This window comes from Chiroxiphia lanceolata, chromosome 9, assembly GCF_009829145.1.
Source record: "Chiroxiphia lanceolata isolate bChiLan1 chromosome 9, bChiLan1.pri, whole genome shotgun sequence".
Classification (NCBI taxonomy): Eukaryota; Metazoa; Chordata; class Aves; order Passeriformes; family Pipridae; genus Chiroxiphia; species Chiroxiphia lanceolata.
The window spans coordinates 13,083,920-13,104,612 of record NC_045645.1 but is presented as its reverse complement, the minus strand read 5'-3'; the positions used below and the strand labels follow the sequence as shown (position 1 = coordinate 13,104,612).

At 45.6% G+C, this 20,693-nt stretch overlaps 1 protein-coding gene across 3 annotated transcripts in view; it reads right to left on the bottom strand.

Annotated features, from left to right (window-relative positions):
* The window catches only part of PDE4B (phosphodiesterase 4B), a 198,522-nt gene that overhangs the window by 40,792 nt on the left and 137,037 nt on the right, over positions 1-20,693 (bottom strand). For all 3 annotated transcript variants that reach the window (XM_032697262.1, XM_032697263.1, XM_032697264.1), the window contains 4 exons: positions 20,010-20,204; positions 18,012-18,048; positions 17,856-17,926; positions 13,824-13,873 (listed from right to left, as the gene is read on the bottom strand). In XM_032697262.1, coding sequence (XP_032553153.1) covers positions 13,824-13,873; positions 17,856-17,926; positions 18,012-18,048; positions 20,010-20,204 — 353 coding nt within the window. The remainder of the gene's footprint in view (positions 1-13,823; positions 13,874-17,855; positions 17,927-18,011; positions 18,049-20,009; positions 20,205-20,693) is intronic.

The following is a 20,693-nucleotide window of genomic DNA, read 5'->3' as shown; positions in this document are numbered from 1 at the left end:
CAAATGTTGCTCGGACGAGAGCTTCAGTGGGCATTGCAGTGGAGTACAGATATTGCAGCATGAATCTTTGTTTCCACGGAATAAATAATACTAATATCTCTCTTCAACTGAGATAGAGCATCAAAAACACTTCGAAAGGACTAGCTAATAAAAAGTCAACTAATAAAAACTAAAAAAGCACTCTTACATCTATATTTTGTGAGTTTTCATGTGTCTGATTACATTCTACATCAGCTTTGAAGACTCTACATTACAGAGATGAAAGATGCAGATTCCCAAAGCAAAGTTAACACTGCACCTTTTGCATGACAATGAAGTGCAAAAATGAGGTGTAAACACTAAGAACACCTTAAGGTGGCTGATAGAATCTTATGAAGCTTCCCAGAAAGGTAATTTCTGATCTGGAGATAAGCCTAAAGGTTTAATCTGAAATGCTAACGAGGAGGAAAACTGGAGAAGTTCTGAGGAAGGATTTAGATTGGAGATACCATCTCCTGTAGGGTGGGATGGAGTTTTTTACCACAAGGCAGTCCCTGTTTCCCAGTGTTTCCCAGTGTCCTTCCCCCCACAGCAGCCACGTGCAGGGAACAATGCAGCAGAGCTGCCACAAATCAGAAGGGTAAGTGACAGTGTTTTTATGGTGCCAAATGGAAGTAACAAAATGCAGGAAGCATCCTGTCAGATGTCACTTAGCAGCGATATCACCAGGGAATCTGGGAACGGGATTTGCCTGCATAGTAGGAATTCCTCGGTCCACAAAGAGGGAGAAACAGAAATGGCAAGAAGGGCAGAATCTAATCTTGGCCTGTCAAATGAACGGGAAAGATTCCTCAGTTCCATCGTTCTCTCAGGGAGCAAACATAAGGTTTGGCACATTATTGTTTTACTGACCAGGCTTGATTCCTTGTTGTCCTGTAGGATTCTCGCCTTAATCACAAGACAGGAGGAAAAATACAATGCAAGAGACTTCCTCTCCTACAGAGTCTGACAAAGAGTGTAGAAGATGGACAGTGCACGCAAATGAGAGATCTGCAAGGAGAACACTGAAAATGATTTGTCAGATGATATTTTGTGAGGAAATAAACACATGCTTTGAACACATTTCTGAAGACAGATCACAGTTTTCAAGGTCATGGTGAATTTTTAACTTAAATGAATTCCCATCATGCCTTTACTCAACATGGTCCTCAAAGTGCAGTGAAAGCAGCCCAGAGAGCTGGGACGGTGATGCCCATTCACTTGGACAGGCTGCAGAAGGAAGTAAGAGCTGAGCCTAAGGATTGTAAATCCCAATCCCAATTTCCTGCAAATCACGGGGTGCCTGGACTGTGTTTTTGTTTCTCTAGCTAAACAAGGCCAGGCTGGGTCACAGCAAGAACATTTTATTGTGTGAGTAGAAGTGTTTTCTTCCCGAGCGCATGTGAATGCACGAGTGTGAGAAAGACACAGAAAAAGCAGGATATGATTACGAAATGACCCAGCTATCCACCTAGGATTTACCTGTGCCACGCCACGCATTATCTCCCTTCATACATGGGGCCTGGCTCCGAGAGGGCTGGGGAGCTTCCACGTGCAGGGAAACCAACTTGAATCCTGGAAGCAACATCCTTGTGCTAACAAGGCACTCCACCTAAACTAATTAGCCCTGCCTTTCAACAGGCTTAATTAGGTGGGGCACCATGCTGTGCTGCTGTGGCTAGACAGCTTCCGGTTCTGGAGCTGGCTCATCCACAGCCCATCCAAGGACTCGCTCCTGCACAGTGCTACTGGTGCTAGGCTGCGATGCCAGCGCAGGGGCTCTGCCAGCATCAGCCCCCAGAGCCACTCAGTGCCCATCCCGAGCTCTCTCTGTGGACAAAGCTCTGCAAAACCACGTGCCTGCACCTCTGCTACTGCACAGAAAACTCCTCCTTCCGAAACCGTGAGCTGACTTTCACAACAGGCATGCGACAGGGGAGGAACTCTCCAGACAGACCACAGCAATGATTTTAGTTCAACAAGAGGAAAAAACAACCCCAAAGCATGAAAGGTGCAAAGCACTAACCGTACTCTGTGTTACTGCTTCACAAGAGCTTTGCAAACCAAAAGCAAGAAGGTCTGTGCTTGGATCTGCCCCGGAATCCAGGTGTTACTTTCATCCACACGCCTATCTGGAGCCATGAAATCAGGTTTTTAACAGGGTTACCTTGGAGATAATAAAACTTATGGCCTAAATAGCCAGTCAAGAGTGAAAGTCCCCTGTGGTGAAGCAAATACTGGAGTAGGAAATGGAAGAGGAACCTCAGGGATGAATCCTGGAAGTTCAAAGCATGATGCCGATCTACCTGAAAAGCTCCACTTGGCCACTGGCATTAGATGTAAAGACAAAGTTTATTAACAATCCTTAGCTCTTCATGAGGAAAATTATTCAAAAATGTTAAACAAGGGTAACAACAAGGCCACCCATGTCACCACAGCCATGTAGAACAGGACACTGGTAGAATGTCAGACCTGTTTAAATCAGCTTCCTTGGCTCCTGGGAAGGTTAAAAGGTCACAACTTAACAAAAAATTGTCCTACATTTCCTCTCAATTTAATTTCCTGAAGTTCTTCAAAATGAAAGTTAAAAATGTGGTTCCTGGAAGCATCCCAACCATAATCCATAGGAATTCTTTAAGATACATTATTACCCTCTGTGTCTGCAGACATGGAGAGACAGGACATAGAGTCATCCCTTATGTTTTGAGCCACCATGCCAGCCATTTAAATTATATTAATTATAAAATATAATTAAATGGTGGTTTTTTCATGGCTAAATGTAATTACTTGAAAGCATTATCCTTTAGGATGGAAGCTTAAAAAACTGATTTAGTTTGGAATTTTAATCTGTTTTCCTACAATAGATATTTTACGTACCCAAGGGGTAAATGTCAACCTCACTAATTTACCTCATTTGAACTTTCTGCCCTTATTTTGCCTCTCAAAGAAATGACTGGGACTGTCATCCCACAGCTGAAACCTAGAGACATTTGCACTGAGCAGAGTCACTCAAGAATGCAGCATGTTGCAAAAAATGGCCTGTTTTGACATATTTCATTGTGCAGTGGTACTGTGAGTAAGCCCTATCGACTGATCTGCGATTGCACCGCAGGACACTGTGGGAAGTCAGAGTGTTGCTCACTGCGGATCAGAGAGCAGAACCAGCAGAAAAAGCCTGAATTATCTCAGAGCACAGGCAATTAAAAAAGCTGTTTCTTAATTCATGATCCTCTTTTGAAAATGCAGAATGTTTCACATGTGAAGCCAGTGACCAGAGAGCTCTGTGGTAGCACCTCAAGACACGTGGATTCACTTTTTGTATGTCCACATGCTCTGGGCACTCACAGTGAGCCTCGAGTCACAGAACTCCAACTCCTGAGGCCTGCAGTAGCTGACAGCAGAGCTAAAACATCCCCTGTGCTAATCATCTGTATTAATCTCCCTCAGCACAACTTCAGCTGTTCGCGCTGTGACTCACTGTGCTTTATGTTTACCAAAGTGCACGTACAGCCCTCTAGAATAATCTGTTTAAAATCACACAGTGAGTCCCACGGGGAACAGGGTGGGGAGGAAGAGGGAGATGTCAGGATCCTACAAACCAGCATCATTTGTTTTGACAGCTTTTAATATTCCATATTAATCCTTCCACGTGCTGATCTCCACTGCGTCTCTGTGTCACCTGCAAGCTCAGGCCATCACATCCTGCTTACCAGCTTTTTAAAAGGTGTATTTGGGACATGGGGTAGAACTGGACCATAATTTCCTCAATATTGCCAGAGGGACAACATCAGATTAATTTCCTGATTATCCATAATCAGAAATTGATTATTATAGAACACCAGATAATAATGTATTTGTGGGGTTCTTTTTGTATCCGAATCATTTTAGCCAAAAGGTGATTAAAGCTGGAGGTCTAGGTCATATATGACTTCCTGTACTTTCCTTAACCTGGGCTCTTAGTCCTGAATCAGGCTGTTCACACTGGAGAGGTGTCTTGAAGAGGCAAATGGGGATAAACTTGACCCCAGCAATGATAGGCAGACTTGGAGGTGTAATCACTCCTGAAATGGTTACAGCCAGCAGAGGTAAGAACAGCCTTTCACTCTCAAAATACATTTAATTAAAGCCCTCAAAACACATTTATTTAAGCACCTCAATCCGAGTTCAAGGAAATCAAAATGTCAGCATTAAGGCACCCCTTCTTAACAATCTCAGTTCAAATATCAGATTAAATGGACATGGAAATGGAAATGGAAATGTTCCCCACTGAAGGTCAGCTATGGGTTGGCCTGCAGTGGATTATTCCAGGGGTTGCTTTTTGTGCTCTAAGTTTTACGCTTTGTGGCACCTTTCAGAATTTCTTACATTTAGCAGCACAGCAGAGGCAACTCATGTCAACCTTGGCCAAGGTCTCTGCACTGTCATTCACACTGTCATTCGTTATGTGCAGTCAATTCAATGCAATTCAGACAATTTCTGTGAAACATCTGATTTCAGGCAGCACACGACTTGCCACTTGAGGCAACGTGCTCTAAAAGCCATTCTAGCAGCGAGCTGAGCCGACCACATTTGGAAGGGTTACAAAGGGTGGCTTGGAGGGAGCAGCTGCTGCTGACAAATGTGGTGTGAGCAGCATCTCTGCTTGGGTTCCACTTTCTTCTTCCTGATCTATAGAGTGTGAGTAACAGCTCCTTGGCTTTTACCTGGACAGTATGTTCCCACTGGAAGGGGGTGGAAATATTTCAAAGTTTCACGCAATACAGTGAAACTCAGGAAGCTGCAAACTGTTCGTGACATTTCAGTAACAGGAATTTTGGGAAATACCCTGCCCAAAGAACTGGAATTCAGATGAAGGCCCAGCACACGTATTTGACTAGGAGCTGGATGGAGACCATGTCCCATAAAGTATTACTGCTAAAGCAGAAAACACTCCAGTTACACTGGAAACTTGTATCTGGATTTCTCTTCTTCAAGAGTATCTCTGGGAAGAAAGGGAGGAAAACATTTCACAGCTGTCAGATGCCAGTAAGGCTGATTTCCAGCAAATCCTGCACTTGTGTATGTTTACTTCTTGGAATTTTTTCTGGCAGGACTGACCCCACGCTGTGCTCAGTGCAGTGGGTGACAGTCCCCACAGAGCAGACACATATCTCACATCCTTTCAGGCTGTCCCAGTGTGCATCCAAACGTCCTGTACTTCAGTCAGTAACAGCAGGGCCACGATTTCAGTCAATTCTCTGAAACTCAGAGAGGGAAGGAGGCAGGGAGGGAGGGAAGGGGAGCAGGAAGACAGGCTGGCTTTTTCACTTCTCAGAAAACACCGGTTTTTCAGAGAACACAGTGATTGCTCTGCCCATCTCCTGCTTTTGTCAACCTAATATATGGTATTTAAAGTAAAATACATTGCTTGCAAAATGTGACATTTTAGAGCCATTTTGGTATTAAGTGCTAAGCTTAACACATGCTGGTGGCATGAAAGGTCTAACTGGATCCAACTCACTTTAAATGAAAACATTGGGGTGTCTGGAACATGCTCCAAGGGACCTGGAAAGCTGGATTCAAAGCCTTGCTCCGAACACCTGGAACTTGAAGTCTTTCAGGTAAAAGGCAAAAACGTCTTTTAAGAAAGTTTTTGAAGAGTGTGAAAGTGTGGTAGAGGAGTTTAGTATGCACAGATGATTAATTTCCTCTTGGAAAGGTATATTTATGACAGCAGGATATTTATATTGAAATGTCTACATTAAAAAGCAGGATATTTATATTAGAATATCTACATTAAAATGCATAGTTCCTTCAAAATGAAATTTGACTGTGTAATTCCTTAGTACTGAATAATGGCCACTGATCCTGGTTCACTAGAACCCAGTGTCTGATCCTGCTCCTGGCTGAGGTTTATCACTATTCTTCCACAGGCAGAGAACTGAATATAAAATCAAAAGACATTAATTGTCAAAGCAACATCCTGTGAGATTTTGGAGGGTTTTCCCTTTTGTTTTTAAATTCTGAATTCCTAAAATGATTAAGTGCCTTAAATGCACACCAAAGCCAATCGATGATACCTTTAGATGTGAAAATATATCTCACAGGGACAGGCATATTTAGATGTTTTTTAAAGGCTACTGCTTAAAAAATTTAAATCTTTATAATCATATATATTTCCAGTGAACTGAATGAACTTTAAATAAACTGGTATGTCTGATTAATAATCACCAATAATTAACAGTTGTCTCTCCCTTCTGCCAAAAAAACTATTGCAATTATACCATCCTTAAGGCTGTCACTCACAGCCACTTCTTAGAGAAAACAATATTACAATAAAATGATTCGGTAACTCTTAGTGCAACATTCTCCACCAGTTGCACAGTGACCTGATAGTTGCATTAATTAGCACACCATGCTTGACTACAGAAATCATTTTTAGCTAATCAGGAGATGACAAGATCATGATAATAAAACCAGAGCATTTCTGGGTGATTTGAACATCAAAACAATCAATATTTCACTGTTTAGTATCATTGTTTAGCAATTGGTGAGTCTGAACCACATCAGGATGGATGCAATTCGATATGGAATAGAGGGAAAAGTGCATGAGCCCCTCTTTTAATTCTACCAAATTACATATTGATTTTGAAAGCTCTTAAAGTTTTAATCTTTATAATTGTAGAGTCAAGTTTGGTGGGCAAAATGTCCCTACAGAGGGCAGAGAATTCCAGTTCTGTCTTTCAGGATCAGTGCTTTATCCTCTATATATGACCCTCCAAACTATGACCAAACCCTGCTCCCACCAAGACTCATAAATACAAAAAAAGTATTTGGGAATTCCTGCCCACTTACAAACCAAATGATTTGGCTGCTGAGAACCAAAACACAACCTTATGAATACTTCTTACAACAAGAAAGCAACCTACACTTGGAATCAGATCCTGCAGGAGGACAAAGTTTTGGATATTGGGACTACTCAAGGACAGGCTGATGGCTCTGGGATTTGTGCGGTGCATTACCCTGGGAATGTCTCCGCACGGATACGTGGACGCAGCCTCTCACACTCCCATGGCCAGCTGTGTCTGGGACACAGTGCTGGTGCACTGAGCTCAACCTCGGGGGAGGAAGGAGAAACTTATATATAGCTGCTGTGGGGACAAGCTGGTGGGTGCTTTTGAGAGTCTGTTTCAGCTCCCCCTGGCTGGAAAGTGCTGATGACATGGAAGTTGAAGGGGCTCAAAGCAGTGGGACAATGAAGAACCCTGTTCATCACTAAGGCATGCACAGACCGTGCCCCGCGACCTAAAAAACTAACTCTGCCTGCCAGAAGTTTGGTTTGGGTGGTTTTGTTTGTTTTGGGTTGTTTTTTCGCTCCGATTGAGTACACATTTCTCATTCTCATATGGAACTGATTCAGGGCACTGAAGACTGCGCTGTCAAAATCTCACCCACAGCAATTATTCTCATTCTGTGCAGAAAACAAAGGAAACACAGATTGTATCGACTCTGATATTAGCAAGGGCAAAGCCTCATTGTCTCCGCAGAGGCCTGACGCAATCCAACGGGATGGGAGTGAGCAAAGCAACACAGAGCTGCCAGGGCCTGACCTGTGTTAAAGAGCAGAGTGGATTTGGGGTCACAATGGGATGGTGCCACTCTGAAGGTCTCTTCATTGCCACCTTGGGTCTGCAGCTGCCTGGGTCATTCCAAAGGAACCCACCCATCAGACAGAGCCCTGTTAATAACTAATGACTGTTTTTATGGCTTTATCCTGTGGGATCATCAGTGAAGTGACAACCTCAACAAAAAACCCAGAGGTTTGGCTCCTCGGCTGTTCTTCCAAAACGTGTTGCTGCTGCTGTTACAACATACCCGCTCCTCTTGTCAAAAGAAAGGTGCCCCCTCCACCTGGGTGAGGAAGCCATCTATGTGTGTCCTCAGGTTCTCAGCTCGCAGCTCCTTTGGAACCTCTGTCCAGAGCCGTTCCTGACACCGGGAAACGAGAACTGCACAGCTCAGAGCTGCCTCCAGCACTGGGCAGGCTGGCAGCTCCAGGAGGCAGGTATCTCTCCCGGGGGATGAATGGTTGTCCTGGTCAGCCCAGGAGAGCCCAGCCTGCCTCAGGAATACAGCAGGACAGTGGAAGCACACACAGGGAGTCCCGCTGGCACCCGCTGGCCCCACCACAGATGGCAGCTGGGCCCCAGGGAGTGACAGGCTCTTGATGGCAGCAGCACGTGTAGCATCTTCATGTGACATCCACAGGTGGGGTGGAGGGGAAAACAGTTTTTATCCGTTGCTATGGAGTCATGATTAGCTTGTATGTCTTCAGAGCCTGCCGAGGAGAAATGAAGGCTATTTTCTTATATAGATGTCATGAAATCAATCCTTGCAGAATTTCGGGAGTCAAAGGCTAAGCAGGTTTGCCTGAATACCTTCTGTCACTCAATACACAAATAAATCTAGCCGGGAGACCTAAAACCAGTGTCATTTTTCAGCCACAGCTGATCACAAAAATTACTCTTTAGTCTCATTTGGAGCCGTTTCTGTGCACAGTAACGTACCAAATGTGTGTTCAATAAAACACAGTAATTATCTTCGCAGAAAATGAGCCTTAGAAAATTAAGGAAAAAAACACCCTTATTGCAAAGTACAGTGACTTCAAAAGAAACTTCTCTTATTCTCTCCAAACGCTAAAAGAAAACCTGATGTTCCTCTTTTAAAATGTGTCTGCCTCTAGGTCTTTGGCACAGGTTTGCTGATGGGAGGGCCGGCAATCTATTTAATGACTGCATTGACGTCAATAGCATAACTGAAATACTTACTAAGATGCATGAGTCCAACTTTCAGGGGGTGTGTGTTTGCAGGCAGGCGCAACACGCGAAACGGACTCTCGGCAGGAATGAACTCCCCCTGGAGAGCCGGGAAGGGCCTCGGGACTCCCCCCGCTGGCTCAGCTCCGCTTGCTTTTCCTGCAGGTAACTTGGAAAGTTCACTTGGAAATGCACTTTTAATCTCCCAAGCAGCAAGAATCACTTCATCATTCAACAGCCCTCATTTCACTCAGTCACGTCATTAATCTGATTATCTATCTGATTTCTTTCACAGTTTTGTTTAGTTTGTGAATAATCTGCATCATCCTAGCACTGCATCCTTTAAAAATAATATTTGTGGGTGATAATATTTGTGGGAGGGCTACAGCACCACCAAATTTGTTGCGCACACAACCAGTTACTCTTTAGCTCAGCTGTTTGGTAACATGTGGTTCCTCTGCACTCTTGTAAAAGCGCAAAGCACCACATCTACTTGACTTTTACAATCGCTCTCAAAATCAAAAGGTCAATTCTTCAGCCAAACTCACAGCAGAACAACAGAATTTCAAAATGAATCCTCTATTTTGTGTGCCCAGAGCATTCTCTGCACGCCAAGCAGAGGGAGGATGGTGCAAGAGCACCAGCTCCATACTAATTCCCTGGGATTTATAGATATTTGTAACCTAGAGCTGACTTTGATGCATGGGGCTTGCTAACTCCTACAAAAAGCTGGGGGTCTCATTAGCACAAGCACCAGCATTATCCAGTCTTTGTTTATGCTTTATACAAATGTTCGTGCACGAGTCTGTGTACATCTTACACCCACAGGAAAAATGAAAGAGTACAAGTTTTGAGGTCGTGTAAAGGCATGTGAGAAGTGCAGACAAACGTGCAGATGTACAGGAAAGCAGAGGCTAAGGCACAAGCAAGAAAAACACCAATCCTTTACTCCCATCCCCAGAGAGGAATTTTAACAAAGCTTTAATCCTGTGAGCCCTGGAAAGACCATGTGTGACATATCCCAAAAATGCTACACCCCCCAAGCCTCGGACTGCACAGAGGGTGCAGGGTTTATTATATTGTTGGGTATATAATTAATTGTGAGGACAGACCATAATTACTCTGTGCTGAGAGTGTCCAAGGGGCACTGCCTGCTGCTGAGAAGAGTCTCTGCCAACCCCTCATTTATGTGCCACCTCTCCCTCGTGTGCCTGGTCATCCAAGAGGCTTCTCAGCCCCAGTGGTATCATGACTAGGACAGTGCTTTCTCCACAACCTCTGTGACAGGGAGGAGGGGGCTCAGGTACCTCAGTGGCCAAGGTGAGGTATGAGGAGCATGAGCTCATGATGAGCATGAGGAGCCTGTACTAGTCCAGGTGAAAACCAGCTACACAATCACTGTCAAGCCAAGGAAACAGCACCCTGATCCTGTGCTGAGCTGAGAGAAAGAACAGGGTAAAATATGAAAAAGACCTGGGAATAAAACAAAGGGAAAAAAACAGATGGGGAAAAGTTTGTACCAAAAAGGCTGGAAAAATGGGAGTCTTAGACTGAAGGTGACAGTCAGTGAAAGATGATTTAATTCAGAGGGAAGACTGGTCAGTGACGTAAATAAATGTGGAAGAAAGAACAAAATTAAGTAGGAATGGCCAGACTTGTGCTGGTTAAAGATGTTATTAGTTGAATCCGTTGGATGGGAACTGCAGACCTCTCAGGGAGAGCTGAACCAAGAAGAGAAGGTGCTGATGGATTTGCTGAGCCCAAGGTAGCACAGAATCACAGAATCACAGAATATGCTGAGTTAGAAAGGACACACAAGGATCACGGAGTCCAACCCTCAGCCCTGCACAGGACCATCCCCAAGAGTCACACCGTGTGCTCCAGAGGATCATCCAAACACTGCTTGAGCTCTGGAAGCCTTGGTGCTGTGTCCACTGCCCTGGGGAGCCTGTTCAGTGCCCAACCACCCTCTGGGGGAAGAACCTTTTTCTAAGCTGCCCTGACACAACTTCAGGCTATTCCCTTGGGCTCTGTTACTGGTCCCCACAGAGCAGAGATCAGTGCCTGCCCCTCCTGTTCTCCTCCCAAGGAAGTTGTAAATGCAGTGAGGTCTCCCCTCAAGGTCAATGAACATAACTGTGGCAGAGGTGGCATTTAAAAGAAACAAAGGGGGAATAGGAGAAAGAAATTGTCACAGCCACTTCTGTGACGATGTGTTTGCACGATTGCTTCTGTAGTACTTGAGGGGAGGTGCTGGGCAGCACTCCTTCATGACCCTGGCCCTGCACAGCTACACTCCATGATGTTACACCCCACAGCATTCCCATTATCCTCTTGTGTGGAGTTCACCAGCTAATTAAGGATTTAGCTACAGTTCCATATTTCCGTGTTATGGATTCTCGGTTAATTCATAAAAGCCATTTTGCTCATTCCTGTGATCTGCACTTATAACAAAATAACAGGAAAAATCTGCCAGATTTACTTCAGCTGATACCAAGGACAAAACACAGGATGTTCAATATATATTCCTCTTCCTTCTCTGGCTGTGGTTACAAGGTTAAGAAAGTGCTGAAATTCACAGTGACACCAGTAGTGATTTTCAAGGCACTTTGTCCCATGAAAGACCTGGCCAGAAGTTTTCACACTTTCAAGAAAATGAAAGCATAAAAGAAAAAGAATTTCCTCATTTCTCCACAGCTCATTTATTTCACCAGGGGCCTGGGTCCTCAGTGATGTAACACCAGCAACATATTTGGCTGCTCTTGGTTTGAAACAACGGACAAATCCTGAAATATTCCAGCGGGAGTAAACAGCTGGCATGTATTCCTTGCAGTGCAAATGCTGGATGTAATTTGTCTCCCTCCAGGGTAATTTTATTAATGCAGGCTTGTTCGCTTTAAACCCCAAGTTCTGCTCTTCTCAGAACAGGATATAAATCACTCCACTAATGACAAATAAAAGGAGACATACACGAGGTGCTCATAGTGATGTCAATGCATTGTGGTAAATCCATGAATCAATGGGGGACATGAGAGAGCTAAAATAAAATTCCAAGCTTTGCCGACTAACTGACCTAGTGAATACAAACCCATTTCTTTCCAAAACACATTCTTTTATCTAGAGGGATGTAACGCAGCCTGGTCCCAATCAAAACACGACTGCTTCCTTCTGCAAAACTTTCAGGAAAAACTCTGCATCCTTTCAGCCACAGGAGCCACTGGCACTGAACTGGAAGTGTTCAGATAGGAAAATCTCTTCTTCTGTTCATAATTTCCAAATCAGAAGCCATCAAGGGAAAAAAAAGCTGAAAACACTGAAAAAAAAAATCTCTAAAAATCTCTGTTCTTGCTGCATTTAAATGGAAACTTCCTTCGAAAGTAAAGTGTTATGATTGCTAATAATGTCAATATTGACTGCTTTCATGTAGGAAATAACACAATTTCCCATCAATCTCAAAAATGTTTCTTCTTCCTACCTACGAAGTGCCACAATTTAATTAGTTTGTAATGATACAACTGATCTTTTTTTTTTTCTTTCATGGGAAGACTTCATCTAAAAGCAGCTAAGATTGATGGTTAAGAACCCACTTAATTGAGGGCCCAGGAATCCAGCCTTTGCAGGGTAACAGAAAACTTGCTCTAAAATTATGTGTACCAAACCTTTCAGTCCCAAAGGAACTTTCATGTGTTCTCAGTATTAGAAGCTTGGGTTAGCTAAGAAGTAACAAGTATCATACTCATGTTGGAAATACTGTAGAAAAATGTCCCAAAAGTGTTAAAAAATTTGAAAGCAATTTTTTCCACAGAAAGTGCTAAGAAAATTAACCTAAAAATTCCTGGAAGGGCATTCTCTCCCTTTTATTATATTCTGTAACTTATATAAACAGAGCTGTGGAAAGCTTATGAAATTTTCCATTATTTTTTTTTCACATGTGCACAAAATCAAAGTCTTGCTAAAACCAACTTTAAATAAGGTGATGAATTGCATTCCTGCTAGTTCTGACTCCACACTGTTCACAGACAGGGAGTGAAAGAGAAGTTTAAGATCATGTTGTCCAGTTCTGTTTCTGCATCAGAGGTTTCCACATCCCATTAACAAGTTTGGTGGAACCTAATCTGGAAGTCTCCAGGACTCTACATGTCCCTTGAGAATAAATAATACACAGCATGAGAGGAAATGATAGTTATCCAGGCTTCACGCGCTGTAAAAATTAAGGTTTATTAGTCCCTCCAAGCACATAATTATTGGAAAGGCTGAGATTAAACCTTACAGATGGGCACTGGTCCAAATCTTATCTCCTCCTTTGTGGGAACAACCTTTGAATTAGCACAAGAAGGGCCAGCTCCGATCCTGAGTGGGGTCCCTCAGACCCTCAGCACTGCATGGCTAAACCAGGTGTTAAAATAAAGAAGCCTGTCCTAAGTCATCAGCAGCTACTTCTGCTCCTTGTTCTCAGTACTCCACCCTGCCTGAGCAGCCCTCACACCGCTGCCCACCCCACCCTGCCTTGGTGCTGAGCCCCTTCGGGAGTCCTGTGGTCATCCAGAAGGAAGCAGAGGAAGTTTCCCCTCAGAAAGGTTTTTGGGGATTGCCATTTTTACACAGATCACATGGAAACAAACTGAAATAAACAGGATAAAAAAAAAACCAAACCAAAAACCAGCTGTGTCTGAGCCTGTTCAAGGCTTGTAGGCTGGGGCTTGTCCAGGCTTGTGCACACAGGGACTCAGAACAGCAGTCACTGTGTCCATGACTATCAAACCAAAATCATGTTCATCTCCTAAGCTAATATACAAGGATAAACCCCAAACCAAACTATTAAACTAACAGTATTTTGAACCTGATGGGTCTCTCATATTGGTTTTGCAGGATTAACCCAGAAGAAGCTCTGTGAGCCCAGAATTGCACCAGGGGAGGGGGCAGAGAAGCAGCTGGGAGTAAAACTGTGCAATATGTGTAGTCTGCATTTGGCAGGTGATTTGCAGGTGATTCCTGAAGTCCCACACGTACCTTGCAGGTTAACCCTGGACACAGGTGGCTGACTGGTGGCTGGAGATCTCCTGTGAGGGATAGAGAATACTCTGTCAATAGGTATTATTTTATCGTTCCAAACGCTGCTGGCAGTTCTGTCTACTCCCCCTGTTAAAAATCCTTTTTTCACTCTCACAAAGAAGCCCAAAACACTTTGCAATGACTTGTTGAGCACTATGGGCAGACCTGTTAGGAAAACCCAAAGATGTATGTCCCCTGGCTAGGCACATACACATGCTGGAAACGTGCCATCATCCCATGCTGCCTTTGCCACTTTCTGCTCAAAATACACCTGGAAGTCAGCAAGGGCCTGTCTCTGTGGCTGAAAGGCTCAGTGGCTTCCCCAGGGTCAAGGCCTTCTCCCAGAAAGCTTTTCCCTAGAGACTGTAACGGACCCTGAAGTAATATCAAATTGTTGCAAGGCAATGCCATAGGTAAGGTCAGAAGTGTGTCTTTAAACCCTGCAGGTAACGTTTGAATTGCTCCTGAAGTAAAAGGATGCTGCAGTCACCAGTGTTAAGCTCTGAAACAGCTGAAGGACATTTTTTTCACTGGGAGCAAAAGTGTTATCAGCAAAGCCTGGATTTCAGAAGGACCAAAATCTATTTGAAAAACTGGTTCAAGTCAAGCCAAGAGGGTCTGAGTGGAAAAAGGTGCAGTATCTCTCCAAATGTCAACATAGTTCCCTGTGAGATTTGCCAAATAAAGCTGTTACTTTTTCAAGTTGAAACCATCATCAGAGACTTCTTTCTTAAAGGAGTTAAAAAGAGTTGACACCAAAATCAAGATACTTCAGTTTAGACTGAAGGCAGTACTTCAGGCTGACCAAAAATGAAACTTTGGGCTTCTGCTTCCCTAAGAAGTTTCAGATACATTTTAACTGCAGCCAGATTTCCCCACACTCTCTTTGCCAGCCTCCTAACCCCAATTTTTTGAGTCAGCCACTGAACTGAACATCCATTATTCGCCAGCTCTCCTTTGAAGCTAAAATCAAAGGAGGCAAGCGGCTCAATTCTGCTGCAATTGTAGCTCCGGGGGGTTCTTCAGAAGTGCTCCAGGAAGGCCTTGCTGTCCAGGTGAGATCTCTGGTTCCACCCTTGATCCCAGCCTCTGGACCCACCAGCAGCGTGGGGCTGGCCGGCCTCCACAGCCTGCTCCCACCAGCAGGCTCCCTGGGATTTCAAAGGCTTGGCTGTTCTGGAGGGATGTGCAGGACCTAGATTCTTCGAAGGGTTCAGCACAGGGCACACAATTCTCTGAAAATCTGCCCTGACCTGCCTCTGCTGAGCCTTTGAAAAGGCAAATCTTGAAATCTCTCAAAAACAGAAACTCCCCAATAGGGACACGATGCCGCGGCTGCAGCGCTTCCAGTATCGGGGGAGATGTGCTCCAGGTATCTCCAAACCCTGAGCTGCACAGACATGCCTTTGGGGGGGCGGGGAGGCATGAACTGCTAGTCAGGAGGGTATTCCCCGCTCCAAAGCCTGGAAAGGGAACAACTGCTCCCGGCATCCTCCAATTTATGGCCGTGCCCATCCTGTTTTTGTGGCAACCAGGGCGCAGGCAACGGAGATCCAGAGATGTGGCTTTCGACAGCAACATCTCTTCTTGGCCATCACTCCGCTCAAGTGTTCACAGCTCCCCCTTCCCGCTCCTTCCCTCTTGCCGGTGGGCATGAAGAAGAGCAGGCACTGGATGCTTTCTGACCATGTCCTGGGCCACAACTGCCAAACTCCAGCACTCCAAACCCATTAATCATACTCTCCTCTTTTCCAATCAGGAAACTGCCTTAAGAATCCTGACGTTAAAGTCCAAAAAATACGACTGCTGGTTGTTTTTTTTTCCTCCTGCCCTTAACATTCATATTTTCCAGCAAATATGTGGGACAGCATCCTCTTTTTTCTTTCTCAGGCCAGAATGGGTGGAGGAGGAGGAAAAAAGAGGGGAGAGGAAGGGTTAAAGAAAAGCTGAGATTCTCATGATCCTCAGTGCAGAAGTTTAAGTAAAATATCACATATCATGAGACATATGATAAAATCATGAGCTGGCAGCACGGCTGTGACCCAGCAGAGCTGTTTGGAAACTGTGCGGGAAGCTCCTCAGTGCCTGGAAGCACATTCTGCCACAGATTTGGATGTTTGGCATATAATGGTTTAAACATTTAGCGACTTTTACTTTGGCTGGGCAAACGACTTTATACCTCAATCAAATCTGGGAATGTTTTCAAAAGGACACTGTAAGATGCCTGTGTGTCCTACAGGTTACGCCCTCGCTTCCTTCCGGCCCCGTCCGATTTCAGATTCCTCATTAGGAACTGCTGAAATGCTCGAGCTGTTCAAAAAAGCAAAGCTTAAAAAAAAAAAAAAGGAATCTATTTCAGCCATCTGTTTTTCTATTAACCTCCATCTCGGAATGCGGTGGTTCCTTCCCATCAAAATTTGCAAACAGAAATCAACAGGAGGAAAGCCTGGATAAAATGCTGGGCTTTATAAAAAATACAATACTGAGTTGGAAGGGAGAATGCAAAGCTCGTGGAGGGCATCCAGGTGATGCCACTCACACCTGCAGCAGTGAAGCAAGACTGTGGTGTCCCCCTGGAATGGATTTTTGCACCTCATCCTTTGCTTCTGGAGCCAGCAGGATGCTTGGAGTGAGCAGCGCCTGCCAGTCTCAGGGTGGGATAAATGGGATGGGTGGGTGCGCAGGCAACATCGCCAGGAATGAATGATGTTGGTTTCATGCAAAACAGCTCTCTTGGGGCAAAACAGGCCAGAAGATGATGATGGCTGGCTCAGTATAAATAGGCAAGGGGAAACAGTGGTTCCGGACAAAGGCATAAAAAAGGGTTTGTTTGGTTTCTCCTGTTCAGCAGGTACAAAACCCAACATTCTTCTCTGAGAGCATCACCTTCCCCACTCAGAGCAAAGGAAGTGATGTGGGATCCCTGGCTGTAGGTGGCACAGGCCAGTTCCCTGGGCAGCCCCCGTGGAGCCGAGCTGCAGGACACTGTTGCCTGCCCTGCCAGAAAATTCTTGCTGTCCCCAGAGCCTTATGCATGGGGTCTTCATCCTTGGCATCTGCCATGAACAACTCCCTTGTGAATCAGTGGTGGAAATGCAGGGCAGGACCATGGCTTGACTGAACAGTGATGATGTCTCTGCTCTTAGCTGGGCACCTGTGGAACACTTGGGACAGCCAAGGCGGCAAAGTGAGGAAGATCATGGAATTGTTTAGGTTGGAAGAGACCTCTAAGATCACCAGGTCCCACCCATCACTGCCAAGGCCACCATTAAACCATGTCCCCAAGAGCCACATCCACACGTCTTTTAAATTCCCCGAGGGACAGGGACTCCACCACTGCCGTGGGCAGCTGTGCCAGGGCTGGACAAAAATTTATGTGAAGAAATTCTTCATGATATTAAAATAAACCTCTCCTGGCATACCTTGAGGCCGTTTCCCCCGTCCTGTCCCTTGTTCCCTGGGAGCAGAGCCCAACCCCCACCTGGCTTCACCCTCCTGTCAGGGAGTTGCAGAGAGTGAGAAGGCCTGTGCCTCCTTTCCTCCAGACTGAGCCCCTCCAGCTCTCTCAGCCACTTCTGTTGCTCCAGACCCTTCCTCAGCTCCTTTCCCTTCTCTGGACATACTCCAGCCCCTCATTGTCTTTTTTTGCGGTGAGGAGGGGCCTAAAAATGAACCCAAGATTGGAGGTGCACATCAGACACAGCACACAAGCCGAAACACTTCGCTCCCTGCTCGGGGAGGAGGTGAAGACTGTGAGGGGCTGAGGGACTGACGCCATCAGGGGCTGAGGGGATGGACGCCACCAGGGGAGAGGACATGGCGCCCCCTGGCGTCCCGTGCAAACTGCGGCGGGCGAGCCGGGCGGGGGCGATGGAGGAGCCCTCAGGCACAGCGCTCCCCGGCCTCCGCCGCCCCTGCCCGGCCCCCCCGACTCCTCCTCCGGGCGAACTTAAGGGAACTTAAAAAGGGAACTTAAAAAGCCAGGCTTACTTGTTGGAGGTGCCGTGTAAATTGGTGAGGAGCGTGAAGTTGTTCCTCACGCTTCTTAGGCTGGCCAGCACCTGAGGGAGACAAAACCACAGGAGTCACCTTCTTCACTTTAGTGCTTTAAAAACAGTTTTAGAGGCCAATACGCCACCAACTCACCTGGGCGAAAGGTGTGACAATCAGGTCGTCGCCGTGCCTAATAAAAAATGGAGAAATTGTATAAATTGATGTATAAATTTACCCTTTAAAAGAGCAAAATTCACCTCTGGGAATGAGTGTTTTCCTCATGCCACAAAAACACACGAACCCATGCAGCGTTTATTCAACACCACATAAAACGTTGCTCCTAATGGAAAGGTCACAGTGTATATCCAAAACAACCCAGCTAGAGCGAGTGTTCGGATTGGGAACACCAGGCAATAAAAGCCAGGAAATTCAAAAGTTAAGGCTCTCGCTTGCACTGTGGTGGAAAAAAAAACATAATGGTGCGGGGAAAGGTCACCTTTGAATTTCCTGGCTTTTGTTGATCTCTGTCGCAGTCTTTAATGTTATTCAGACGCCGGGTTTTGTCCGACTGTTTTCATCATGGAAGATTTGAGCAGAAGTTCTGAGCAAAATATATCATCACCATCGATAAGAGGGAATTTTTTTTGGTGATATTACATATAGTAATTGTGTGTGTATGGAAAATCCAGTATGATTTACCTATCTGAGTGATGGTGGGGTATAGAATAACCAAATCATGGAATGGTTTGTGTTGGAAGGGATTTTAAAGCCCATCCAGTCCCACCCCTTGCCATGGGCAGGGACATCTTCCACTAGACCAGGTTACTCCAAGCTGGCCTTAGACACTTCCAGGAATGGGGCATCCAGAGCTTCTCTGGGTAACCTGTGCCAGGGCCTCCCCACCCTCACAGGGAAGAATTCCTTCCCACTGTTCCATCTAACCCTGCCCTCTGGCAGTGGGAAGCCATTCCCCCTTGTCCTGTCACTCCTTGTCAGGCAATGCTGGGTGGGACCTGGTGCCCTTAGAGGTCTCTTCCAACCTAAACAAGGGGCTCTCTTGGAGCCCCTTTAGGCATTGGAAGGGGCTCTGAGGTCTTCCTGAAGCAATGTTGTAACCAATTATGTGATTAATCCCGTAAGGAACAACAGGATCCCCCCCGAACAAGGGCAGAACAGCCTGCAGGCTGCCATGGGCACCTCTGGAGATGTGTCCACCACTGCTTGACTCCTCCAAAGGAGTATTGTCCCTGCCTGTGCTGCCACAGAGCTCATCCCTTGTCAGTATCAGTGCTGCTAAGTCTACATTTTAATTAAAATTGTCTCAACACTGATGTCAAAATCAAGTTGGTGTGGGGGTGCTGGTTTCCCCAAGTGCTGCTGGAGCCTCGATGCCTGCAGGGAATGGACAACTCGACTAAAGGGAGCCATGAGTTTGGGGGAAATGATGGGATTCCCCCACCCCAACACACTGCTGGGAACACGGGGCAATTGTTTAAATCCACCGTTTACACCAAACATGGCATTTGCATAATCTGGAGTGGTTACTTTGGTAAACATTTACTACATGTTAACTCACAGCAGGGATATTCTCTTTCAGGAGAATTCTCATGGATCTTGCTAATATTTAATTCTCCATTTTGTGACAGAACTTGTAGGGCTTTTGCAACAGCTCAACTTTTTTTACGAGCACCTTTTTTATAGCTTAATGGTCACTTTAAAACTTTAAACTGGGCCTTTCAAAATAAAGGGCTGCAAATCCAGGGCACTCATTTAAGCTCCAGGCTCTGTGTGTATTGATCCTCTTGAGCTCAGCCATCTGTCTTGGCTCATTTTGCGCTCAGTTCTAGCAAGCAGCTGCTAACACTAAACAGGATGGGGAAGAGCTATACTGTAAATATAAGTACAGTACAACTTCTCTGTTGTTTCAGGATATGGATTTGAAAGCTCTTCTGCTAAATAATGGAGAAAATGGGAATGTTTTAAGGATGGGATGGGGGGAGGGTGTTGGATCTGCCTTGGCAGACTGTAAAACCACCCGTCTTGGGTGCTCCAGCTGTGAAATATGAGTGTACCACCCATAAGTCCTCTTAACAGAGCTCTGAGGATTATAGCAGCCATGTAAAGTTCTTAGTGAGCCGAATTTCTGCTTACTGTTCACTTGGGAGAGAAGAGTTCCTGGACATGGTCTTTGGTGATAAGTCGTAGTCGCTGTCGGATCTGTACAGGAACGACTCCCGGCGCTGGCTGTGGCCTGGGAATGTCGTGTGCAATACGAGTCCTGACGAGGAGCTGGCCTGCGGGTCCAGTGGGCTGCGACCTGGGGACGGGCCATTTTCCACATCGAAGCTGTGAACAAAGCACATACTGTGTGTCACACGTCTGCCAAAACAGGTGTTTCAGTGCCTGTGTTACATTTGCATTGCTCACACCATGTCATTTGCTCAGTACAGGAGATGCAGGGCTGCATTTACTGCAGCCTCTTGCTGGCATGTTTCTATTGTATCAAGCAGGACTCTGCGTGACAATAAAACATTTACACCGGAGGGCTCTTTCCTGGCTGCATCTGCTCAGGCTTCCTTTGGCCTGAATTTCTCTCGGCTCAGCACAGCTTCTGTGGCTCTCAGCATGAACACACAGCAGCTGAAGAGGGCAGGGTTAGGTTAGAGATTAGGGAGAAATTCCTCCCTGGGAGGGTGGCGAGGCCCTGGGACAGGTTGCCCAGAGAAGCTGTGGCTGCCCCATCCCTGGAAGTGTCCAAGGCCAGGCTGGACGAGGCTTGGAGCAACCTGGTCTAGTGTAAGGTGTTCCTGCCCATGGCAGGGGGGTGTAACGAGA